Source organism: Canis lupus, chromosome 13 (genome assembly GCF_011100685.1).
Source record: "Canis lupus familiaris isolate Mischka breed German Shepherd chromosome 13, alternate assembly UU_Cfam_GSD_1.0, whole genome shotgun sequence".
Taxonomy (NCBI): Eukaryota; Metazoa; Chordata; class Mammalia; order Carnivora; family Canidae; genus Canis; species Canis lupus.
The window spans coordinates 38,552,999-38,577,035 of NC_049234.1; the positions used below are offsets into that span (position 1 = coordinate 38,552,999).

A 24,037-nucleotide genomic window follows, 5' to 3' on the forward strand; every position below is an offset into this window, starting at 1 on the left:
GGCGCGCGTGCGCATTGCGGGCGCCCCGCCCCGCAAGGGCTGCTGGGCCGGGCGCCGGGAGCCGAGCTGAGCCGAGCGGCGCGAAGATGTGGCGGCTGGTGAGTTCCCCGCCCCGCGCGGCGCGGCCCCGGTACAGCCCGCCAGCCTCCGCCCGGCCCCCCGGGGCCCCCGAGCCGCCCGCTCCCGGGCCGGCCTCAGGGTCCCGGTCCTCAGGACAGGAACGCCTGGACCGTGCGGGGCCGCTGGGTCCCACCGACCGGCCGCCCGCGCCCCGCAGCCCGCGGTCACCGGCCACAGCCCGCACCTCCCGGGGCACCTGGACCTGCCGGTGCAGCTCGTGTCCCGGGCCCGCCTGTGCCGCGGACCTCGCACCGGCCGTGGCTCCGCAGTGACGCCCCGCGCCCGCCCGCATCGCACTGCGGCCCGGAGCCCTTCCTCCTCCTCGCGCGCTGGAGAGCTGAGCGGCTGAGGGGATGAGGGGCCGAGGGGATGAGGGGCCGAGGGGGTGAGGGGCTGAGGGGCTGACGGGCTGAGGGGCGCACCGGCGTTCCCAGCTTGGGGTTTCATGCGGGGCTAGTAGGCCGAGCCGTGTAGTCTGCGTGTTGACAGTACACGTGCATTTCTTTCTTTCTTTCTTTTAATTTTAATTGAATTAAAATATAGCGTATCATTAGCTCCAGAGGTAGGGGTCAGTGATTCACGAGCTGCACGCAGCGCCCAGTGCTCATCCTGTCACGTGCCCTCCTTAGTGCCCGTCACCCCCTCACCCCGTCCCCCCAGCCTCCCCTCTAGTGACCCTCAGTTGGTTTCCTAGAGTTATGAGTCTCTCATGGTTTGTCTCCCTCTCTGAGTTCATCTTACTGTATTTTCCCCTCCCTCCCCCCATGATCCTCTGTTTTGTTTCTCAAATTCCACATATGAGTGAGGTCAAGGCATAATTGTCTTTCTCTGACTGACTTATGTCGCTCGGCATCATACCCTCTAGTTCCATCCACGCTGTGCAAATGGTAAGATTTCACTCTTCTGATGGCTGAGTCACACTCCATTGTATACATAGGTCGCGTCTTTACCCTTCATCTGTCGATGGACATCTGGGCTCTGTCCACACTTGGACTCTTGTGGACGTTGCTGCTGTAAAGGTTGGGGTGCAGGCGCCCCTTGGAATCACCGTGTCTGTGTCCTGTGGATAAGTACCCAGTAGGGCCGTTTCTGGGCCATAGGGTAGCTCTACATTCAGCCCCTTTTGGACCCTCCACACTGCTCTGCAGAGCAGCTGCCCAGCCTGCATCCCCACCAGCAGGTCAGGGGGCCCCCCTTTCTCCTCATCCTCACCAACCCCTGCTGTCTCCTGACTTGCTGATTTTAGCCATTCTGGCCAGTGTGAGGTGGGATCTCGCTGTGGTTCTATTTGTATTTCCCTGATGCATTTGTTCATGTGTCTGTTGGCCACGTGTAGGTCTGCTTTGGAGAAACGTCTGTTCGTGTCTTCTGCCCATTTCTTCACTGGATCATTTGTTTTTTGGGTGTCAAGTTTGAGAAGTTCTTTATAGATCTTGGATAGCAGCCCTTAATCTGATAAGACATTTGCAAATACCTTCCCCATTCTGTAGCTTGTCTTTTGGTTTTGGCCACGGCTTCCTTTGCTGGGCTGAAGCTTTCTATCTTGATGAAGCCCCAATAGTTCATTATTGCTTTTGTTTCCCCTGCCTCTGGAGACGTGTCTAGTAAGAAGTTCCTGCGGTCGAGGTCGCAGAGGTTGCTGCCTGTGTTCTCCTCTAGGATTTTGATGGATTCCTGTCTCACATTTAGGTCTTTCATCCATTTAGAGTCTATTTTTGTGTGTGGTGTAAGGAAATGGTCCGGTTTCATTCTTCTGCACGTGGCTGCCCAATGTTCCCAGCACCATTTGTTGAAGACACTCTCTTTGTTCCATTGGATAGTCTTTCCTACTGTGTCAAAGGTGAGTTGGCCATAAAGTTGAGGGTCCATTTCTAGGTTCTCTATGCTGTTCCATTGATCTACGTGTCTATTTGGGACCATTACCACACTGTCTTGATCATAGCTTTGTAAGACAGCTTGAAGTCAGGCATTGTGGTGCCACCAGCTTTGGTTTTCTTCTTCAACGTTATTTTGGCTATTTGGGAGTTTTTCTGGTTCCAAGGAAACCTTAGATTATTTGTTCCAGCTCTGTGAAAAATGTTGATGGGGTTTTGATAGGGATTGCAGTGAACGTGTAGATTGCTGTGGGTAGCAGAGATATTTTAACAATATTTGTTCTTCTAATCCCTGAACATGGAATGTTTTTCCGTTTCTTTGTGTCTTCCTCAATTTCTTTCAAGAATGTTCTATAGAGTACAGATCCTTTACCTTTTTGGTTAGGTTTATTTCTAAGTATTTTATGGCTTTTTGTGCAATTTTTAAAAAATTTATTCATGAGAGACACAGAGGGAAAGAGAGAGGCAGAGACACAGGCAGAGGGAGAAGCAGGCTCCATGTAGGGAGCCTGACGTGGGACTCGATCCAGGGTCTCCAGGGTCACACCCTGGGTGGAAGGTGGCGCTAAACCAGTGAGCCACCCGGGCTGCCCTATTTTTTGGTGCAATTGTAAATGGGATCGATTCCTTAATTTCTCTTTCTTCTGCCTCATTGTTAGTGTAGAGAAATGCAATTAATTTCTGTGCATTGATTTTCTATCCTTCCATGTTACTGAATTCCTTTATGAGTTTTAGTTTTTGGGTGGAGTCTGGGTTTTCCACATAAGTGCAGATGCATTTCTGTTAATTTTTGTGGCTTGCGATGAGCAGATCCCTTACACAAGGGTGTTTTATGTACTGAAGTGAGGCAAGGTTAGTGTGAGAGGCAGGCGGATAGATACTGAATTGGCTTTAGCACAGCACTTTACAGCTTACAAAGTGTCTGCACATATTCGGGTCACTTAATCTTCCCGACTGACCTAAGGATCGGGCAGGTAAGTTTTAGCTTTTTTTTTTTTTTTTTTTAAGTTTTAGCTTCTGATGAGGAGCTGCTCAGAGTGATAAGGGGAGCAGAGTCCAGTAAGTGTCTGAGTCCTGATGGTGCCAAGAGGGTCATAGACCCTTGGAAAAGAAAAGGGCCGGGTATTCATGGTCCTCTGGGCCACCTCCCCTGGGCCCAGATTCCCTCCCAGGCTCACTTCCTACCTGTGGGAACGTTTCTGTGCCTCGGATTTCTGTGCTACTGAAGTGCTCAGGGCAGCTTGAGCCTGCCAGTAAGCGGCCCTGATTCTTGTTACCTCTGTACTACTCCTGGTCTGGGCCTCATCGTGAGACGCAGCAGGTGCTGCTTTAGTTTCTCTAGTGCTATGGGCTGGGTCTCCTGCACTGACCTTTCATCCTCTGATGTGCTCAGTCTCATCGACAGGGTGGTGACCTTTGTCATATCTATTTGAGTCTCACTACTCAGAGCCTTTGTGTGTGTGTGTGTGTGTGTTTGCTACTTTGTAGGGTGTTAGCTGAGTTCCAGATGAGCGCTCTGTTTCTGCAGGCAGCTGTGCACACACTCTAAGAAAGCATGAGAGGCTAGGGTAGAGAAGGCCCATTTCATCTGGTCCAAACTGGAAGGCTTTGAAGTGGTAGGTGTGGAGACAAGCATAGGCTCGGGCTGTCCCAGGCAAGCCAGGGCATGTGGTCATGCTGGTGGAAGGCACTGGTGTGTGGGGGAGCGGCCTGGGGAGCCGCAGTGCTCTCTTTGCCTGTTTGCTGGCGTGCTCTGGGTTTGATCTGAGATATGTGATATATTGGAAATTGCCCTGGACTTGTCCCTGGAAGATCGGGCTACAAGTTCTGCTCATATTTATAGTCACATGACTTCTTCAGACTTCAGGGATGTCTCTTGGGTGATGGAGATATTTTGAGGAGCACTGGCCATCCCAAACTGGAAGGAGGCAGGACGTGAATGGACCTGCGGACCCTGGCGGGTCTCTGGAGTTGTCAGCATGCCGCCTTATCCTTGGGGTCCTGCCCAGGGTCGGGCTGCTGCCAGGTCTTACCTGAGCATGCGCTCCTGCGTGTCGCTCACCTTGCATCCAAGGCTGGGCCACGTGGGCTCTAGTGCGTTCTGTGCTTAGTCACCGTTTATCTCAGTTTAGCGGGCCTTCACGGAGCTCCTGCTTTATCTCACGGGCACTGCACTAGGTCCTGGAAGCGCAGAGATGATGGGGGGCCCCGCACAGTCCAGGCTACACTAACAGTCATGCTCCTGTATGGCGGAGACCTCCGCACAGGTGGATGGGGGGTGAGAGAGGACTGCTGGGTCGGGGTCTGGCGCCGCGTGGGCCGTTGGGGCCTAGGACCTTTGTTACAGGAGCATGAGTGGAGAGTCGCTCACTGTGGGAAATGAATTGGGCAATGAGACGCCATCGAGTCCTCACTGCTGCAGTGGCATCTGAGAAAGCAGAAGCCAGTACTGGGGACCGCAATCGGGGCTCTGACCTTTCTGGCCTTGCCCCCTCTGAGGCTTGGGGTACAGCCAGCGCCTCATGCTTCAGTGTAAGATAACTCAGAGTTAGCATTCTCTCTGCTCCATCTGGGGGGCCTGGGTCTCTTGTGATGCTGAGGTGAGCCCCGGTCTTGGGGGCAGCCACGCCTTGGCTCCTGCCTCTGTCCTCGGGGCCTGAGGCCTTTTGCTCTGCATTTCCAGTTCATTAGCTCGCATAGCTCCTGGAAGTTTCCTTTCCTTGTGAATGCTAATGTCTCAGGATAATCATTGTCCATCAGCTTTGGCCGTTGCCCTTCTTGTCCCCAGCGATGCAGCTTCTGGACATACGAACGCCACTGCAACTTTGCAGCAAACTCTGCTGTCCTTTGACTTGCTCCTGCCCTTCTGCCCCAGTCAACTAAAGCATTTCTTCATATCCTGTATATAACCTGTCTCTGAGTTTGTTGTTTTTTTTTTTTTAATATTTATTTATTTATTATTTATGATAGAGAGAGAGAGGCAGAGACACAGGAGGAGGGAGAAGCAGGCCCCATGCCAGGAGCCCGATGTGGGACTCGATCCCCGGACTCCAGGATCGTGCCCTGGGCCAAAGGCAGGCGCCAAACCACTGAGCCACCCAGGGATCCCGTCTCTGAGTTTTACACATGTTGGAAATAGTCTCTTTTGTGTTCTGGGCTAAATGCTTTTTTTCCTTTGGAAAAAGTGGTGGGAAGCTAATGATCTTTTAACATAAACAGTTCAATTTAATCTAGCAAGTATGGACTTCTTTGTGTTGGGTGGAGTTGGCTTGTGAGGACACAGCTGTTGGCTGGGGAGTAAGGGCATGCAGACCAGCAGCTGGTGAGCAGGAAGGCCATGGAGTAGCTGCTCCTTGACCCCCGCATGCCCTCAGTGTGTCCATCTGCCTGGCCTGCTGTGTGGGCTGGGAGTTGTGCAAGAGGGCTTTGCAAAGGTCAGTCCTCTTGACCCCTACATTAATAGTACAGTAGTCCTTGCTTTGTAGACAGTGAAACTGAGGTATAGAGAGGGAAGTGGCTTGTCCTGACTGCACAGCTAATAGTTACCAGAGCCTCTGTTCGAATTCCAGGCTCAGAAGTCTGCATTCATAGTCTGCCCCTTCTCAGCCCTGGCTCTACCTGAGTCTCTGGGGCCGCCCTGGGCACTGTCTGTGCTGAGCAGTGGCCTTCGTCTCCACCCATTCAGTGCCAAGAGCACCCCTTTCCCCAGGTTGTGACAACTAAGTGTCTCCAGACAGTGCCAGATGTCCTGGGCACACAGTCACCTCTGGTGAGTACCCCTGCCCTGCCGTAGCTGCCTCACCTTCAGAATGCCACTTTCCTAGGATGTGGAGAAGGAGCCCTCGTGTGTGCTGTTGGGGACGCAAGCTGGTGCAGCTGCTCTGGAGAACAGTATGCAGGGTCCTCCAAAGTTACACATAGAGCTACCCTACGACCCAGCAATTGCACTGCTGGGAATTTACCCCCAAAACACAAAAACACTAATTCAGAGAGTTGCATGCACCCTATGTTTACAGCAGCGTTATCAACAACAGTCAAACTGTGGAAGCAGCCCAAGTGTTCGTGGACTAACGAATGGATAACAAAGTGGTATATATACAGTGGAATATTATTCAGCCATAAAAAGGAATTAAATTTTGCTATTTGCAACAACACGTATGGAGCTAGAGAGTGCTAAGCAGAATAAGTCAGAGAAAGGTACCATGTGATGTTGCTCATATGTGGAATTTAAGAAACAAGCAAAGGAAAGAATAAGAGACAAAGTAGGAAACAGACTTTTAGAGATGCTTGGGTGGCTCAGTCAGTTGAGTGACGGACGCTTGGTGAGACTGAGCTCCCGTCAGGCTCTGTGCTGGGCATTATTAATTAAATAAATAATTTTTAAAAATGCGTGACAATAATATAAAAGTTAAGAAGGTTAAAATAGAATTAACAGTGTACTAAAGTATTTGCAACTGGGGGAGGTGATAAAAGTATTTGTTTTTCTTTGTTTTTTTTAATATTTTATTTATTCATTCATGACAGACATAGAGAGAGAGAGACAGAGACACAGGCAGAGGGAGAAGCAGGCTCCATGCCAGGAGCCTGACGCGGGACTCGATCCCAGGTCTCCAGGATCTGGGCCAAAGGCTCTGGCCAAAGGCAGGCGCCAAACCGCCGAGCCACCCAGGGATCTCCGATAAAAGTATTTGTATTAGACTATGTGAAGTAAGGGATTCATAGTTCAGTCGGTTCTATAACCATACAAAGCTTCCTTCGTGATTGCAGTTAACCGTATGTTTGTAAAGGAAACAGTAGAATAATAAAGCAACACCACCTTCCGGGCAGGGACCTGCAGTAGCACAGCAGACGTGTGTGGCTGTGATCCTGAGAATATTTAAATACGGGGTCAAGCTGACGTAACGGTCCCAGTCAACTGCCCAGGTGCCCACTGCCTAGACCCACCCATTATTAATGTCCTGTCCTGTTGCTTCTGTTTCTGTTTGAAACCATGTATTTTGTTGTCATTGGACTATTTGAAAGTAAGTTGTAGACATTTTGACACAATCTCTAAACGTTTCAAGGAGCATCCCCTAAAGGAGAACCTTGTCCCTGGCGCGGAGGAGCGTGAGAGGGGACTCCTGGCTGGCTGTCGTTCCCGCCCTGCTCGCTGTGCAGGAGTGCTTCCAGGTGCTTTCCCTCTGCCCGAGCAGCGCCAGGGCATCGTGTCTGTGCAGCCTCCCAGCCTATGACTGTCTTCCCACTTTTTTCTCTGAATATCATTTAACTTCTTGTTATAAAAAATTGCAAATATTGGGGCACCTACATGGCTCAGTTGGTTAAGTGTCCATTATCTTGGCTTCGGCTCAGGTCATGATCTCAGGGTTGTGGGATTGAGCCCCATGTTGGGCTCCCCACTCAGTGGAGAGTCAGCTTGTCTCCCTCTGCTCCCTCGCTTTCTCTTTCTCAAATAAATAAGTAAACAAATTGCAAATGTTGATAGAAGCAGAACTGATAGGTGGCTGTGCCCAGCCAGTGTTCCCAACTCATGGATTCTAACGACTTTCTGAGGAGGCCTTGCTGTTTAGAGGAAGCCCCCACCCTGGATCCCCTGGTTGGACGTGCTCGGGCTCACTGATCATGAGAGCTGAGCTCCGGTGGCCAGCAGGTGCCAGTGGTTGTCAGTTCTTGTTCAGTGGGCCTGAGTTTTCGAGACGACCAGAATCCCAGCACAGCCCTCCCTGGCCAGAGTTTCGGGCAGCTGGGGTGTGACGGCATCGCCGCCCTCCCCGGGTCTCAGGCACCAGCCATGGGCCATCTTGCCAGGTCCTCACACCTGCCTGGAATCCGCTTGGCTCTATCACCCAGCCCCCTCCTCCTGGGCTGCCCTTGCCAGCACATTGCCCACTCCCCGCAGGCAGCCCCAGGGCCCTTGGGATTCCCCGCCTGGCTCCAGCTTGCCTGCTGCCCACTCTGCTTGGGCACAACGCCCCCCACCTATGAGCGTACGGGATGTTTCCCAGCACAGGGGCTTCTCCCCACTCCAGAAATGCCGTGGGTGCTGCTGGCGGGCTGTGGGTGGGAGGGGGTGAGTGCTGGCCTGCTCTCCTGCACGGGAAGCCAGGGGCTCTTCAGGCCCAGGGGCTCACCTGTCTGCCGGCAGCTGCCTTTCTTGCCTCCGTGGGGTTTCCTTGAGGATCTGTGCCCGCTGCACGTGGCCTTGCCGAGCTGTCAGCCTGCGTTCCCCGGGACAAGAGGTCATGGAGCTTTTCCTTTGACTTTCGTGTTGTTTTGCAGTCCTTGAAACCGTCTTTTGGGCTGTGTGCTTTGGCCAGAAAATGATTGGAAAGTCGGTCCTTCATTTGGTCCAGGGTTCATGATGATAATGGGAACATCTGTGCCGTGGGTCATGACTTAGTATGCACAACCTTTTTTTCCCTAAAAAGGGAATTTGTGGTTGGCAAATTTGTGCTTGAGGAACTCCTAAGACCTAATCAATCAGCTGGCATTGGGAGACCAAGGTTGTCAGTAAGTACAGGAGAGTCATGTGTCCCCGTGGTCACTGGAGTCAGCCAACACGTGCCGTGGCCCCCTGGTGCTGCTGTCCGGCTGGCCACGTTTTCTCCCTGGCCCTCCCTGCCTCCTCCGGTCTCCGCCTCTGGGGCCCTAGCAGGTGGTCTTCCGCCTGAGATCCCGACATCTTTCTGATCGTGTCATCAAGCATTTATTGATCGTTCCTTTGGAAATTCAGAATGACTTCCTGAGGCTGCTGGTCAGTGGGCTGAGCAGCACAAAAATAGACAGCGATAGGTCTCAGGGCCAGGAGAGCGTTGCAGGCAGGGTTACAGCGCATCGAGGTAGCGGCTCCCGGTGCCCACGGCGTCGTTCTCGGATCTCAGCCTGCCCTCCAGAAGTGGGGTTGTCCTCGCCTTCCTGAGTCCGGCGCGGGAGCCTGGCCCCACGCACGGGCCCTAGAAGGGCTGACGTGCTTGGACGCCGCGCGTGGATCCAGGGCCTAGAGCCTGCCCCCCGATCGGGCCGTGTGACCCCTGCTGTCTGCCCCCTTGCAGTCACGGCTCTGCTGCTTCCACTCCGCCCTGCTGCGGAGCACACTGGACCCCTGGCTGCCGCCCGCTGCCTTCCCCAGGAGAAGCCTCAGGGTCCTGCCCACGAGGTGGTGAGTTCTCCCCAGCCCCAGGTGCTCCCTGCCAGGCAGGGATGGAAGACCTGTGTCATGGGGCCCGAGGCTGGCCTTTGCGACCCGCCCCCTGCAGACAGATGCACCTGCTCCTTGGGGCGGTGCCCCCATGGGGCCCCGAATTCTGGTGCAGGGCTCACTGACAGCAGCGGCCTGAGCTGTGTGCTCCGGGGAGAGTCCTGGACGTGGGGTGGGGGCGAGGTGGACGTGTCAGGAGGCCACGCTCAGGCCCGGCGGCCGTGGAGTGAGCAGTCTGAATGTGCAGTGCTCTTCAGTGACCTCGGGGCAGACGTGTGATGGCTGGGCTCCTGCAGGGCTGTCACTGTAGCACCCGTCCCCTGCGCGTCTTGCCCAGCTCTGCCACCCGGCACTTTGCCACCCGGGGGGCCATCCTCACGGTGGACAGTGGCTTTAACTCTGCACGGCATAGGAGCCCCTGATTCTGTGAGGACCCCAGCTTTGCCTGGGAGCTGCTTCCCGTGGAGCCTGGTGCCCAGGGCGTCCACGGGGCTCAGGCGCAGTGCCCTCATGGGCCTCTGGCACCGGTGTTGGCTGCTACAGCTCCCTGGGGTGGGCCAGGCTCTGGCCGTGGGTGCCCCTCGCGCTGTGGGGAGCAGAGGCCTGCAGAGCCCAGGCCCGGCGGGCAGTGGACAGCGGGCAGTGGCCAGTAGCCGGACCACACACCTCGGTCTCTGTCCAGGCCCCTCCGACCCAAGCCCCTCTGGAGGAAGGTGCTCTCCGCCACGGCGATGGGGGTCCCCCTGCTTCTTGGAGCCCGCTATCTCACAGCAGAGCCTCAGGAGAAGAGGAAGATGAGGCTTGTAGTGGACGGCGTGGGGCGCTTCAGCAGGTAGAAGGGGCTGGGGCTGGGAGGGGCTGCAGGGTTTGGCTGGAAACTTCCAAGCTGCCCTCCAGACATTCCACTGCCCCAAGCCTTGAGCACTAGACGTGGCCTCTTACCCGTCAGACAGCCGTGGCCAGCTGGAGGAGGAGAGTGGCGCCTGCGTCAGGCTTCCGCCCACTGGTGGGCCGCTGCCGCCTCCTTACCCTGACCCCCAAGGAGAGTTGGCATCCGGAGGGCTTTGGGGGAGGGGGGAGGACACCCTCCTCTGCCCCCACTGGACCTCACGGGAGATGGGTAGCGTGTGGTCAGTAACATCAAGGGTGCCTTCCACGGGAGGCACTATTCGTACTCCCCCATCTTCCAGCACAGCGTCCTTGGGGGGGATCTTCCTGTTGGGGCCCCTGGGACAGACCTCCCTGCTGTTGGTCAGATCCTGAAATCCCTATGGCCAAGAGCCAGTTCTTGGCTTTGGGGGAGACCTCAGTCCACCCAAACCCACGGTGGGGCTGGAGGGGGTAGCTCGTGGCCATCTGGGGAGGAGGCCCAGGCTGACCTCGGGGAGGGACTGCTCAGGCCGGGCACCTCAGACCGGTGCTAACAGAGGCCATAGGTGTCTGGACTGTGAGTGCTTGACCGCTTCCTGCTGGGAGGACACACCAGGCCATCACGTTGCAGTGGGACGTGGGGCCACCGCGCACCCCGCTGCCCCTGTGGCGGGCTGGCCTCGGGCACCCAGTTGCCCTCGCGGGCAGGCCCTGGGCCATGAGCGCTCTCCTGCGCGGTTGTCCAGCTCTCAGCCCGAGGTTGATGAGGGCAGAGCCTGGCTTCCTGTAGGCGGTGTGGCACGAGGGACCTGCGTCAGGCACCGTGGCAGGCGCCCCCGTGGCAGGCGCCCCCGTGGCAGGCGCCCCCGTGGCAGGCGTGGCACTGCCTTCTCTGCTCCTGGGAACCTGTATTTCTGCAGCGAGCCCTCAGGCTGAGCTGGGGCGGAGGGGCATGGCTAGACTCTGCTTTTCCCAGCCTGTTGTCAGCCATGGGCCTAGCCGCGACGGCTGGGCAGGACGGGCACACGGTGGTCACAGGGCCTCCAGAGCCAGGGGCTGCATGCATGCAGGATCCCAGGACGGTGGCAGGTGGGGAGCAGGACTTGCCCGTCCCCCGGGGGGGATGCTGCTTGAGGAGAGCAGAGATCAGACGCGTGTCAAGGCTCCGAGGAGAGCGATGGGCAGTCTGCGTCGAGGCCTTCCTTTCTCATCCCCACCCCTTGTTTAATTTTCCCTTTTCAGAAACTTGTGGGCTGTTTTTTTTTTTGACCGTTTCTTTTTGTTTTTAAAGACTTTTTCAGGGATCCCTGGGTGGCGCAGCGGTTTGGCGCCTGCCTTTGGCTCAGGGCGCGATCCTGGAGACCCGGGATCGAATCCCACATCGGGCTCCCGGTGCATGGAGCCTGCTTCTCCCTCTGCCTGTGTCTCTGCCTCTCTCTCTCTCACTGTGTGCCTATCATAAATAAATTAAAAAAAAATAAATAAATAAAGACTTTTTCATTTGGCAGAAAGAGAGCACAAGTAAGCAGAGCGGCAGGCCCGGGGAGAGGCAGGGTCCCCGCTGAGCAAGAGCCTGACTGGGCTCGATCCCAGGACCCTGAGGTACCACCTAAGCCAAGACAGATGTTTAACCACTGAGCCACCCGGGTGCCCCAACATTTTTCTTCTTGAACCCTCTACAGATAAGTTGTCATGAGGCCCCATTGTCCCTACAAGTTTGTTCCTAGACAAAGACATTCTCCATAAGCACAGTCAGGACACTGGTGCAGGGATCCTGGGGGGCTTAGCAGCTGAGCCTCTGCCTTGGGCTCAGGGCGTGATCCTGGGGTTCCAGGATTGAGTCCCGCATCGGGTATCCACAGGGAGCCTGCTTCTCCCTCTGCCTGTGTCTCTGCCTCTCTCTGTGTCTCTCATGAATAAATAATAAAATCCTAGAAAAACAAAGACACCAGTGCATCATGAGCCCCTACCTACATGCAGTCCCCTGTCACCAGGCCCCCCAGCAGGAACCCTTCTCAGCACAGGGATCCTATGACAGGCCCATCTCCAATGTCTTGCACTCTAGAACAGTCTCCGTGTCTCCTTGGGCCTTACAGCTAAACTGGAGGTCAAACGTTACGTGCCCAGGGCTGTCCGTTTTGACGGTTCCCTAGGATGAACTGCAGAGCTCAGGCCCGTGCTGAGCCCTGGACCGGGTGTTACCGTAGTAGAAATACAACCAGTCAGTGAGGCCAAGGACGAGATGCGCAGGGTGAGCCCCGCCAGGGCTCCACAGTCGGTTTCCCCGTCCTCAGAGACCCTGCACAGCCCCGCTCCTGCCGCCCTTGGTGAGCTGCTTGTGCACGGCCCCAGGGGCGCCTCCTTACAGGAGGGACGGGGCCGTTGGCCTCCCTCCGCGGCTGGGCTCATCTCTGGGCCAAGCCCCAGGTCCCTAGTCCCCTGGCCAGTCTTTCTGGTGATCTGGGCCCATCATTCAGGAAATCCCCAGGGTCCCAGAGGCCACCTGCCAGGAGCTGGGGCAAAGGCCAGGCCTTCCTTGCTGGGTGGTCGCCCTCCATGACCCGGTGACCTTGACAACCCGGGAGGCTGTAGGCCAGTGATGTACATCAGGGGGCAGCAAGCAATGGCCAGACGTGCCGCTGCCTGTTTCATACGCGTAGCTTTCTGGGACCCGTGCTCCATGCAGTGTCCGTGATGCCTGCAGCTGCTGTCACAGTGACAGCAGGGACCGTGTGGCTCACGAAGCCCAAAATATTTACCATCTAACTTTGTAAAGGAGAATTCCGCTGACCTCGACCTCTTCTGGAGCCCCTCAGTTGGGTTTGTGTGTGGTTTGCTCCTGGCCACACTAGCTGGCCGCGTTCCAGTCTGGAAATGTGTCTCTTCTCCCCACTTATTTGAATCAGGCTGGACTTGTGGATTTTTCACTTGATTCTGTTAGTTCCTCTCTGTTGACATCGGGTATTTTTTTGTTGCTGGCGGTCTAGGATTGGCTAGTGGGAGCTCCTTCAACTGGACTTCTGTGATCCTTTGCTTTCCCAAGTTTTTATTTAAATTCCAGTAGTTCACATACACTGTAGTGTTAGTTTCGAGTGTAGATCCTTTTCTCTCCATTTTCTCATACAGAATTTACAGCCACGGAGTTGGAAGCACTGCAGTGAACCACGTTTTGCCATCACATCTTTAACTCCCGCCCCCCGAGTCCTTTCACCGTGTCTCCCGTTTCTGGAGCATTTTATTCCATTTTGTACTAGGAGATGTGCCAGGGCTCATCTTGTTCTTTCCTACGCCTGGACGCAGCCATCCTCCAGGAAGCCTGGTTCCTTGGGGTGGAGAAGGGTCTTGACCACGACGGGGTGTTGGGGTGCTCACTGCCCCGGGTGCACCTGCGGGCCCTGCGCAGACTAGGCTGAGGGGGTGCGTGGGCCTGCGGCCGTGTCTGGCCACACACCCCACACCTCGCACTCACACACTTGCTGACAGAGGTCGTTCTTCTTTACTCCCTTCCTACAACTTTCTCCAACTTGGGGAACCCTGGCTCCCCTCATCTGCAGTTTAGTCCTGACCATCACCGAACGCAGTACTGCTGCCGCCCCTCCGCAGGCCCCTATTGCCTCTTGGGCTGAATTACCCGGGATGGGGGTGGGGGGGCACTATCCCCTCCACACCCCCGGGGAGCTCAGGGCACCCGTGTTAGGAGGGGCTGAGTGGGCAGAGGCTGCCTGTGGAGCGTGGCTTGGCAGGTGTGCGGCAGGCTGACCTCGTCACCACGGGGGGCCACACGTGCCTGGCGGGGGTGGGGGGGTTTGCGGGCAAACCTACGCAACACCCGGCAGGAAGCTGGAGGTCTGGCTCCCCCAGTGGCCTCCTCGAGGCGCAGGCGCCCAAGGGCCTGCAGCTGGGGTGCTGGGGGCCACCCCTCTGCTCTCCGGCCTCGGGGCGGCCTGGCCACAGCCTGGTGCATGGGGCTCCTCTGGCACGGGGGCTGCTGATGGCAGCCTGGTTGGCAGGGCCCAGCCCTCCGTCCCGGGTGCCTGGTGGTGTGTGTTCAGACACAGGGCCGCCTGCTGTGTAGACCGGGAGCTGGGACTGCCCCGCTGCCAGCGCCAGGCAAGAGCAGGAGCTAGAGCAGCCCGCCGGGCCACCCTGAGCCCGGCCGCCCCCGTGCATGGCCCCTCGGCACCATGGCCTGGCCCGGGGTGGCTGAGGGCAGCCTCTGCCAACAGGTCGCTGAGGATAGGCCTGCAGATCTCCCTGGACTACTGGTGGTGTGCGAATGTCATCCTGCGAGGGGTGGAGGAGGTTTGTCCCTGCACCCTAGCCCCGGGGCACTGCGGGGGGGTGGGGCAGCGGGAGGGTGTCGGGGGCCCTGGGCAGCGCCCGCCTGTCCCCATCCCCCATCCCTGCCCTGTGCCTGTGGTCAGAACAGCCCGGGGTACCTGGAGGTGATGTCAGCGTGTCACCAGCGGGCAGCTGACGCCCTGGTGGCCGGGGCCATCAGAAATGGGGGCCTCTACGTGAAGCTGGGCCAGGGGCTGTGCTCCTTCAACCACCTGCTGCCCCCGGAGTATATAAGGACCCTGCGTGTGCTGGAGGACAGAGCCCTCACACGGGGCTTCCAGGAGGTGGGTCCTGTGCTTGGGTTGGGAGCTGGGGTTCCTGGCAGCGCCCTGCCCCCCCACTGCTTCCAGAACCCTCTCCTGCAGGTGGATGAGCTGTTCCTCGAAGACTTCCAGGCCCCGCCCCACAAGCTCTTCCTGGAGTTCGACTACCAGCCCATCGCTGCCGCGAGCCTGGCCCAGGTGCACCGCGCCAGGCTGCACGACGGCACCGCGGTGGCCGTGAAGGTATGTGGGGGCCCGCTCTGTGCCTGGGCGGGGGCTAGGGCTAGGGCTGGGGTGGCCTTGGGTCCTCCCCGCACCCTTCCCAATGCAGGTGCAGTACATCGATCTGCGGGACCGCTTTGATGGGGATATCCACACCCTGGAGCTCCTGCTGCAGCTTGTCGAGCTCATGCACCCCAGCTTCGGCTTCAGCTGGGTGCTGCAGGTACCACCGCCCAGAGACAGGCTGGAGCCGATGGGGGGTGCATATTGCGTGCTGGGGTGGGCTGCTCCCCGGCCTGGACCCCCCAGCTGCTCCTGTGGTCCCTAGGACCTGAAGGGCACCCTGGCCCAGGAGCTGGACTTCGAGAACGAGGGGCGGAATGCCGAGCGCTGTGCCCGGGAGCTGCAGCACTTCCACTATGTTGTGGTGCCCCGCGTGCACTGGGACACGTCCAGCAAGGTGGGCTGGGCCCCTCCCGGGCGGGGACACACAGCCCTGCCAAGCTCAGCCACTTGCTCTCTCCCAGCGTGTGCTGACGGCCGAATTCTGTGAAGGCTGCAAGGTCAACGACTTGGAGGCCATCAAGTCCATGGGGCTGGCGGTGAAGGATGTGAGTGCCGTGTGCATCGGGGTGGGGGGTCGGCGGGGGGAGATGGAGCACAGGGCGATGGTGGTGCTGTGCTCTTCTCTCCCCAGATAGCAGAGAAACTCATCCAGGCCTTTGCAGAGCAGATATTTTACACGGGCTTCATCCACTCTGACCCCCACCCTGGCAATGGTAGGAGGAACCCCCCGGGGGGTGGAGGGCGAGGGGAGGGGGACAGGAGCCAACACGCTGTGTCCCTAGTTCTGGTGCGGAAAGGCCCAGACGGCAAGGCGCAGCTGGTGCTGCTTGACCACGGGCTCTACCAGTTTCTGGATGAGAAGTAAGCTGGCGGCGGGGTCAGGGGTCAGGGGTGGGAACTGGGGGGCGGGAGCCCGGCTGCTCAGCCTCACTCCTGGCCTCCCTTAGGGACCGGGCAGCCCTGTGCCAGCTGTGGCGGGCCATCATCCTGAGGGATGACGCCGCCATGAAGACACACGCAGAGGCACTTGGGGTGCGAGGTGAGGCCGGGTGTGCAGGTGCAGGGGCTTGAGGGGTGCCCGGTCCTGGCTCATGCCCCCCCGCCCCCCAGACTACTTCCTCTTCTCCGAGGTGCTCATGCAGCGGCCCGTACGCCTGGGGCAGCTGTGGCGCTCGCACCTGCTGAGCCGCGAGGAGGCCGCCTACATGCAGAACATGGCGCAGGAGCACTTCGAGGACATCATGGGTGTGCTCAAGGCCCTGCCGCGGCCCATGCTGCTCGTGCTGCGCAACATCAACACCGTGCGTGCTATCAACACCACCCTGGGCGCCCCTGTCGACCGCTACTTCCTCATGGCCAAGAGGTGGGCACTGGCGGGGGTGTGACCCGGGGGTGGGGCCGGGGCCGGGGCCAGCCTCGGGCTGACTGTGTCTCCGGGCAGTGCGGTCAGGGGCTGGAGCCGCCTGGCAGGGGCAGTGTATCAGAACATCTACGGCGCCAGTCTCCTGCGCCACATCAAGGTCCTCTGGGAGACGTTCAAGTTTGAAGTGGCTCTAAGGTGAGGGGCGAGGAGGGGGTGGGCACCTGGGGCAGGGGGCCGAACCCTGCTCCCCACCAAACTGTGACCCCTCCGCCCTCCCACCACAGGCTGGAGACCCTGTCAATGCGGCTCACCGCCCTCCTGGTTCGGCTCCTGGTCCGCCTGGGCCTCCTGCCCGAGACCCAGGGGCTCTCAGAGTTCTTGGAGACCTAGGGAGTCCCGGGGCAGGAGGGTGACCTCAGAGCTCATCCAGCATCGGACTGCCAGGGTGGCCACGGCTGGAGTGCACACCCCAAGACCAGGGGCGCTGGGGCAGCTGCAGCCTCAAGTGGGGGGATGCCACGGGGCTCTGACCACAGCCCGGCCAAGACGCCCGACAATGACCACAAGCTCTTCTTAAATCAAACATCTTTTCCTCGTGTTTTGTACAAAAAGGGGTGGGGGTAGGGGTCGGGTCGGGGCAGCATGTGGGGTCTAGAAATGCGCAGTGACACGGTCCGTCTCCAGAAGGTCATCCAAGATCTGCAGGGAAGGGGGTGATGAGTGGGGGGCGGGCCACCAGGGAGGGGGGCCACACGGGGCAGGCCAGGGGCTCACAATGTCTGGGGTTGTGCCGATCTTCTTGGCCAGCTCGCCGCGCTCCATGGTGCTCAGGTACAGGTAGCGGTTGAGCAGCTCCCCGTCTAGGACATTCCGCACGGCATTCTGCAGGATACGCCGGTCCACGTGTAGCATCCTGGGGGGGACACGGGCCGTTGGGCAGCAGGACGCGGGTGGGGGATGGGGGGTGGGGGTGCAGTGGGGGGAGCACACTCACCGGAAGGCCCTGGGGTTGAGGCCGGCATGGTGGGGCAGCATGGTGGTCAGCGCGTTCTGCAGCATCAGTAGCCGCCGGTACGTCTTCTCCTGCATGGGCAGCAGCAGCCCGATGCCCCCATCCAGTGTGGCTACAGGAAGTGCCGCGTGAGCCGGGCTGACCCCACACACCTGCCCCTGCTGCCCCCTCCTACCCCCTGCTCACCGAACCACGTGATGTGCTTATTCTCCCACACAACCGACTTCTTGCTGGGTCCCTCCGCTGCCCCCCGGCACGGGGTCCTCCAGAACGTGTTCACGTGGGCACCCACGTGGAAGTCCGCCCGCCGGAGCAGGCGCATGCCCCCGAAGCTCTCTTTGGCTAGGCCGGAGGGAGCTCAGGTCAGTGGCCGCCCAGCCCCCAGGCCCCCAGCGGGGAAGGGACACTCACCTTCTGGCAGGTACATGTACACCATGAGGTTGCGGTCACGGTCAGACACTGGGGAACAGAGCTCGGGTCAGCCCGGCTGCCCCCAGCGGCTCAGCCCCTCTGCCCCAAGCCCCTGCTCACCGAGGAAGCCCAGCTGGGCGTTGTCCACCATGAAGTCCACGCTGTACACTTCCAGGGGCTTGGCGTCCTGGGGACAGGAAGTGGGGCCATCCAGGTCAGCCCGCGGCCAGCGCCCACCCTGCACCCGCCCAGCGCCCCCCACACGGCGCCGAGGCCCCTCGGGTACCCGCGACACCAGGCTCAGCGTCTTGCTCTCCTCCTGGTAGCGCAGCAGCGAGATGCTCTTCATGACGTCCGCCGCCAGGATGAAGTTCTTGACGCTGATCATCTGGTGGATGTAGAGCTGGGTGTCGATGAAGGCCATGCCCGTCAGCTCACTGGCCCGCAGGCTCCACAGGAAGATCTGGGGGCAGAACGAGCGGGTGACATGTGCGGGGTGGTGGCAGGGCCCAGGGCGGGCGGGGGGGGTGAGGGCGCACCTTCTGGCCGATGGCGGACACCAGGTGGCCGTTGCAGTGGCACAGAGCCGTCACCGGCCCCTTCTGCTCCTTCTCGTACAGGACCTTGAACTTGTTCTTGGTCAGGGGCTGGCCAGGCTCGGGCACCACCTCAATCACGTCCATGATCAGGATCTGCCCGGGCAGGAGGGCAGGACATGGGGGGTGACGGGGGGTGACGGGGCTGCGGGGCACTGCCCACCCTGACCTGCCAGCCCCTTACCCGCCCTCGGCACGTGACTTCCTCCCCCTGCATGAGGCAGGTCCCGGCAGCCACGTAGCCCTTGAGGCCCGACACGGTCTCCTCGCTGCGCAGCGACACGGTCTTCATGCATGTCACGTGCTCCCACTCCTCCAGCTCGATCCTACGCAGGGCGGGTGAGGGTGCAGCTCCGGGCTGACCGCGGCTGACCACCCTGCCCCGCCCCCGGGCCCCACTCACCTGGCATTGGGGATGGCCTCCCAGCTGACCGGGGAGATGAGCTGGATGGAGAAGGCCTCCTGCTGCGGGTGGATGTACCGGTCATCTGCAAGGACACGGGATGGTCAGGGGGGGTGGCCCCCACGGCCTGCCCCACGCGGGCGGCACGCACCTCTCTCGATGGTCTCGAACTCCTTCTCCTCTCCGGTCATGCGCGGGATGCGGGTGCACGGCATGTTGGTGCTGGTGGCCACGGCGTACACCTGGGAGGGCGCGGTGTGTCACAGGGTGCGGAGGGCACGCCCTGTGGGTGCCCGGCCTTGAGGGGACGGGGTCAGACCTTGGACTCCACATGGTAAGCGACGTAGTGCGCCGTGCAGCGCAGAGGGATCTTCCTGACAGGCCACGGGGCGTCGTAGGACAGGTAGGCAGGCAAGACGCTGATCCGCAGCTCTCCCTGGGGGGTGGGGGCGGGGTCAACGGGGTCTGGCGCTGCCAAGGGCAAGCCAGGCCGCACACCTGACACTGCATGGGGCGGGGGTCCTACACTTCGCGGGCCGCCAGCCACACGCAGATGAGTGAGCACCGCTGGACCCCCAGCTGCCACCCTCACCCGTGCGCGAGGTTCGCCAGCACCTACGGCATCATGAGCGCCCACGCTGGCACCACAGGTGGGAAGGGGCTCACAGGGCGAGCGCCTCCCCAGGGTCACACGGCTCCTCGTGGGCAGTGACGGGACCCCAGCCCCACAACCTGCTGCCCCCGGCTGCTCAGCCCTCCGGCCTTCGCAGCATCTCACCTCTTTGACCTTGGCCTGTTCACTGGCTGGACACCCCCCTGACCCTCCAGACGGAGCCCAGGGCCCCCCCATCCCCACCGACCCAGGCAGGGCAATGGGGGGCACGAGCCCCGAGGCCTCCCCACCTGTCTGTTGAAGTAGAGGAAGCCCCGGGGGCAGTTGACGTTGTGGAATGGGGCAAAGGAGTCGATGGGACCGTCGATGCCCATGGGGTGCAGCCGCAGGGCCCCCCGGCCGGTCACCAGGAGCCAGTGGGGTGAGGGGCCGCAGATGAACACCTGAGGGCAGGCGCTGTGAGCTGAGGCCCCCATGGCCCCCCCCCCGCCCCCCCCAAGGCGCCAGCCTACCCCCGAGTAGCCGTAAATGTCCTCGAAGTACCGAAACCGGGCCACGCGGCCACGGGCCCCCGCCCCCTCCTCGGCACCACCGCCCTCCGCTTTCTTCTTGGACGGTTTCGGCTTCTTCTCCCGGAAGTTGATGTTGTGAGGGACCTGGGGGGCGTGCGTGCTCCGTGAGGGCGGGTCATGCCCCCCCCCCCCCACAGCCGCCCCCCCCACCGCCCAGCTCTGCCCCATCACTGCACCTTCTTGAATCGGACTTTGAGGTTTCCCTGGCCGAGCTGGGAGTCGTGGGGGAAGGCCTCGTAGATAAGCAGCTCCTGGTCCACGTGCACCTGGGGGCGGCGCGGGGTCAGCGGGAGCGTGGGGCCGGGCCGGGCCGGGGGCGGGGGGCCCACACTCACCAGGAGGTAGGGTCTGCTCTGGCGGCTCCCCAGTGCCACCAGCAGCACCTCCTTGACCAGGGGCAGCTCCCCCTGGCGCGTGGCCTCCTCTTTTCGGGCCTCGGCCTGCGTGGTGGGCTGACCGAAGGAGCTGTCCACCAGGACGCGCTGCCCCACGGGGAAGTTCTTCACCAGGAACACCAGCCGCCAGTCGGGGAGCTGGTAGATCTGCGGGGGGAGAGGGGTTGGCACCACAGGGCCGGGCTGGGGCGCAGCAAGGGCGCGGGGCCTCACGTACCTCCATGGTTCCGTTCTCCCGCACCAGCAGGCACCAGTGGGTGGGCTCGGCCCGGAACGGCATGGGGTCCCGGTCAGCAGGGGGCTGGCTGCTCCGGCGAGCCTCCTCCTTGCTGGGGCTGAAGAGGGAGCCCGAGTCCCCGTACAGCATCTCCTCCTCATCATCCACTGTGGGGCTAGAGCCGGGGGCAGCAAGCAGGTCATGCGTGGCCGGATGTGGTACCTGCCCCCGCCCTGCCCCAGGGCGCCCCCACGTACCCCCCACGTACCTGGTTTCCGAGCCCTGGCCCTCAGCCTCCAAGCAGCTGCGGCCTCCCAGGTCATCGCGGGCCCCGCCCAGGCGGCTCTCCGTTGTGAACATGCCGCTGACATCTCGGTACACGCACAGCGTGATCACTTTGGACTGCTGCGGGGGCAGGGGGGTCAGCACGGGGTCGGGGGGTCAGCAGGCTGCGGGCACGGGGCCGGAGGGCGCTTACATGGTGCAGTGGGGGCTTGTGCAGCGCCAGGCGGTGGTGACGGCCCCCATACGAGTCGCTTTTGAGCAGGAACATGGTGACATGGCCCTCGGCACTCATGATGACCACATAGGGGTCAGCCACGGCGCACTGCACAATGGGGGAGCCCAGGTCCACGGGGATGAAGTGCAGCTGGTTCACTGTGGGTACCGGGTGGTCAGCCCCGGGTGGTCAGCGCCCGCCACCCCAGCCCGGCCGCCTGGCTGTGCCCACCTCCTTCCAACAAGCGGATGCCGAGTGGCGACACCTGCACGATGTAGCGGTTGTCCCCGATGTTGCCGGCAAACACTGTGGGGCCCTGTGTAGCAAAGCCACTGGTGTCCAACTCCATGATCTCCTGGCCCGTCTGCAGGATCTGTAGGCGATGGGCGCGTGAGGCACACCCCATGCGGGGACCCCCGCGCGGCCACCGGACCCCCACCCCTCACCATGGTGGAGTCTTCCCGGCTCAGGATAAGGAACCCGTGTCTCCGTCCGTCATCCTCAGCCTCCAGGGCGCTGGACTCCTGCTCCGCCACCTCGCCCTTGGAGGTCTCCTCCTGTGGCAGTGGCAAGCGAGCAGGAATCACACGCCCGGCCAGGGGCGCCCGCGGTGGCAGGGGGCGGGGGCAGACCCCCGGCCAGCCCAGGGCAAGCCCGCCTGCCCGCATGCCCACCCCACACAGCAGCAGGGCCCTGTCTCGGGCCCCTGGGCCGCCCGCCCCACTCCGCCCAGGGTACACCTACTTGCTCCTTACGCACAGGGGCGATGACGGTCCACATGTCGTAGCAGCCAGGGAGCTCAAAGGTGGTCACCACCTGCGGCCGGATGCTCTTCTGGAATGACGATGGGGGACATCAGCCCCCTGGTCCTGCCCGGGCGCCGCCCCCCGCCCCCCAGCCCCACATACCTGCAGCACCGACAGGGCCCCGTTCTTCCCATAGCCGGAGCACACCACGATCTCCAGGTCTGGCTCCGGGCTGTTCTGAAACTGCAGGGGGGCTGAGTGAGGACAGGCCCCCCCTTGCGTGCACCCCGCCCCCCACCTCTCCAGCCAGGGCACCTCTTCAGAGAGGAAGGCGGGCTCGCCCATGGCGGCGTTGGCACAGGGTCCGATGTTGAGGATGCTGTCGCACACCTGCAGACACAGCCGGGCTCAGGCAAGCCAGCCAAGGCAGGGCCCCCCCTGCGCCCCAAACTCACCTCAAAAGAGTACGTGGCCAGCTGGGTACCCGACTGGGCCTCACTGCCGTACACTTCAATCTCGTCCACCTCGTCCTGTGGCACCGACTTGCCCCCTGCGCAGACGGACCCGCATGAGCCCACGCCGCCGGCGCCGCACCCTGCGCCCTCCAGCCCAGCTCCTCGTCCTCACCTGACCAGCCCGCTGCGCAGTCCACCCGCTTCTTCTTCGAGGGCGGCTCTTCCTGGGGGCAGGACGGGGCAGTGAGCAGCGCTCCAAGGCCACCCGCGCAAGGCCGCCCTGACAGGCCCCGGGCACCCACCTTGTCGGCAGCCTCCCGGGCGGCACTGGCGGGGGGCTCCTGCAGCTTCTCCGTGTACTTGAGAAGCAGCGAGTTGCCCAGGCGAGAGCCGAGGAACAGGTACCCAGGCTCCATGGTGACCATCTGGAGGTGGGCGGGCGGGCGGTGAGGGCAACGCAGGCGCACGGCCAGGGCCACCCATGACCCCCCCTCTCAACTCACGCTGGTGGTGAGGACGCTGGCGGCGGCCTTGTCGAAGTGGAAGGCGCGGACGCTGCGCATGCCGTCGGTGATGAGCGTCAGCACGTAGCTGTGGGGACGGGGAGTGGGGAGGTGAGCTGGGAGGAGGCACTGAGCTGGGGGGGCATGGGGTTGGGGGGTACAGGGCGGAGTGGGGAGGCACTGAGCTGCGGGGGCACGGGGCGGGGGGAGGCGCTGAGCTGGGGTCGGGGGCGTGGAGCGGGGGCTGCCACGCAGGGGAGACTCACATCTCCCCGCCCTTGAGGGAGATGACCATCTTGTCGTAGGAGATGAAGGCCGCCTGTGCACAGTCCAGGGTGATCCGCACGCCCTCCTGGGTGCCTGTGTGGGGCACGGTCAGACTGCCCGCCCCTGCGCCCTCCGCCCCCCCCCACCCTGCCCGCCTCCACCCACACTCACGAAGGGGAAAGGCAGTGGTGCCGGTGGTGAGGCCGTTGAGAGCCACGCCATATGGGGGGACGCTCTGGTTCAGGTACAGCAGCGAGTTGACGGCGAAGACCACCACCCCACCTGGAGGGGGACATGCCAGTGGGCGGGGCTCCCCACCCTCCCCGGACACCCCCATCCGCACGGCCCTCACCTATGGGCTTGGGCACAGCGAGGGCCTGCGTGCAGTCAAAGGGCAGGCTGGTGAGGGACCAGATGACCGGGTGGACCTTCTGTGTGATGTTCAGGGAGATGGCCACGATGGAGCACGTGTCCTGCCGCACAGCCACCCGCCTGGGGACAAACAGGCAGGTCCGCCAGGGCCCGGTCACAGCACTCCCAGTGCCGGGGGCCTGGCCACCCCCGCCCAACCCAGACCCACCGAGCCCTGGCGGCTGCAGCACCCAACATAGGAGCCTCACCCGGGCCAGGTCTGGTTGGGCTCGAACAGGATGAGCAGGGTGGGCTCGTAGTAGCCGTGCAGGAACTGCAGGTCCACGATGTTGAGCAGCTTCTCATCCAAGCCCCGCACGTCAATGATGTAGCTGGGCAGGAAGCTGGACCTCTGCCTGCGGGCAACAGGCTCAGTGGGCAGAGGAGCCAGGGAGCTGGGGCGCAGACGGTGGCTCCCCCACCGCGGTACTCACCCCTCCCCCATGAGCCCCTCGTGCTCCTCGGCCAGGCTCTCCCTGCGGAAGGGCAGGACCACCAGGCGCGTGCCGTAGATGAGCATGGCCGCGCAGCGCCCGTCGGGGTCCACGCGTACCCTCGGCGTGTGCACATTCTGCACGAACCCATCCTGGGGGGCAGAGGGCATCATGAGGCAGGCCTCGGCA

General features: G+C 61.1%; 2 protein-coding genes across 7 annotated transcripts in view; one reads left to right on the top strand and one right to left on the bottom strand.

Annotated features, from left to right (window-relative positions):
- Nucleotides 1–16,897, top strand: ADCK5 (aarF domain containing kinase 5). Of its 5 annotated transcripts, XM_038555837.1 has the most exons (15): nt 1–98; nt 9,044–9,150; nt 9,872–10,021; nt 14,286–14,361; nt 14,484–14,684; nt 14,766–14,906; nt 14,995–15,108; nt 15,214–15,345; nt 15,413–15,496; nt 15,583–15,664; nt 15,734–15,812; nt 15,899–15,990; nt 16,062–16,314; nt 16,393–16,509; nt 16,599–16,897. In XM_038555837.1, exons 1-15 carry the CDS (start codon nt 87–89, stop codon nt 16,702–16,704), a joined length of 1,746 nt encoding a protein of 581 aa, XP_038411765.1. In that variant the 5' UTR covers nt 1–86; the 3' UTR covers nt 16,705–16,897. The 5 variants fall into 5 exon arrangements, with proteins under 5 accessions (XP_038411765.1, XP_038411766.1, XP_038411768.1 ...); XM_038555838.1 differs by lacking the exon at nt 15,214–15,345; XM_038555840.1 differs by lacking the exons at nt 9,044–9,150; nt 9,872–10,021 and having other exon boundaries at nt 18–98; nt 14,489–14,684.
- CPSF1 (cleavage and polyadenylation specific factor 1) overlaps nt 16,888–24,037 on the bottom strand; it is a 13,150-nt gene continuing 6,000 nt past the window's right edge. Inside the window, exons 6-38 of one of the 2 annotated variants that reach the window (XM_038555836.1) lie at nt 23,849–24,000; nt 23,624–23,770; nt 23,356–23,495; nt 23,175–23,285; nt 23,003–23,096; nt 22,737–22,824; nt 22,536–22,658; nt 22,406–22,457; nt 22,234–22,328; nt 22,094–22,168; nt 21,941–22,021; nt 21,792–21,866; nt 21,479–21,589; nt 21,264–21,405; nt 21,012–21,190; nt 20,802–20,938; nt 20,534–20,708; nt 20,257–20,463; nt 20,098–20,187; nt 19,862–20,005; nt 19,640–19,792; nt 19,056–19,172; nt 18,888–18,978; nt 18,737–18,821; nt 18,518–18,659; nt 18,277–18,429; nt 18,024–18,200; nt 17,858–17,924; nt 17,738–17,785; nt 17,513–17,668; nt 17,309–17,438; nt 17,089–17,227; nt 16,888–17,013 (exon numbers count right to left, since the gene is read on the bottom strand). In XM_038555836.1, coding sequence (XP_038411764.1) covers nt 16,966–17,013; nt 17,089–17,227; nt 17,309–17,438; nt 17,513–17,668; nt 17,738–17,785; nt 17,858–17,924; nt 18,024–18,200; nt 18,277–18,429; nt 18,518–18,659; nt 18,737–18,821; nt 18,888–18,978; nt 19,056–19,172; nt 19,640–19,792; nt 19,862–20,005; nt 20,098–20,187; nt 20,257–20,463; nt 20,534–20,708; nt 20,802–20,938; nt 21,012–21,190; nt 21,264–21,405; nt 21,479–21,589; nt 21,792–21,866; nt 21,941–22,021; nt 22,094–22,168; nt 22,234–22,328; nt 22,406–22,457; nt 22,536–22,658; nt 22,737–22,824; nt 23,003–23,096; nt 23,175–23,285; nt 23,356–23,495; nt 23,624–23,770; nt 23,849–24,000 — 3,924 coding nt within the window. In that variant the 3' untranslated portion in view covers nt 16,888–16,965. Of the gene's footprint in view, nt 17,014–17,088; nt 17,228–17,308; nt 17,439–17,512; nt 17,669–17,737; nt 17,786–17,857; nt 17,925–18,023; nt 18,201–18,276; nt 18,430–18,517; nt 18,660–18,736; nt 18,822–18,887; nt 18,979–19,055; nt 19,173–19,639; nt 19,793–19,861; nt 20,006–20,097; nt 20,188–20,256; nt 20,464–20,533; nt 20,709–20,801; nt 20,939–21,011; nt 21,191–21,263; nt 21,406–21,478; nt 21,590–21,776; nt 21,867–21,940; nt 22,022–22,093; nt 22,169–22,233; nt 22,329–22,405; nt 22,458–22,535; nt 22,659–22,736; nt 22,825–23,002; nt 23,097–23,174; nt 23,286–23,355; nt 23,496–23,623; nt 23,771–23,848; nt 24,001–24,037 lie in introns of both variants that reach the window. The other variant, XM_038555835.1, reaches the window with a different exon arrangement.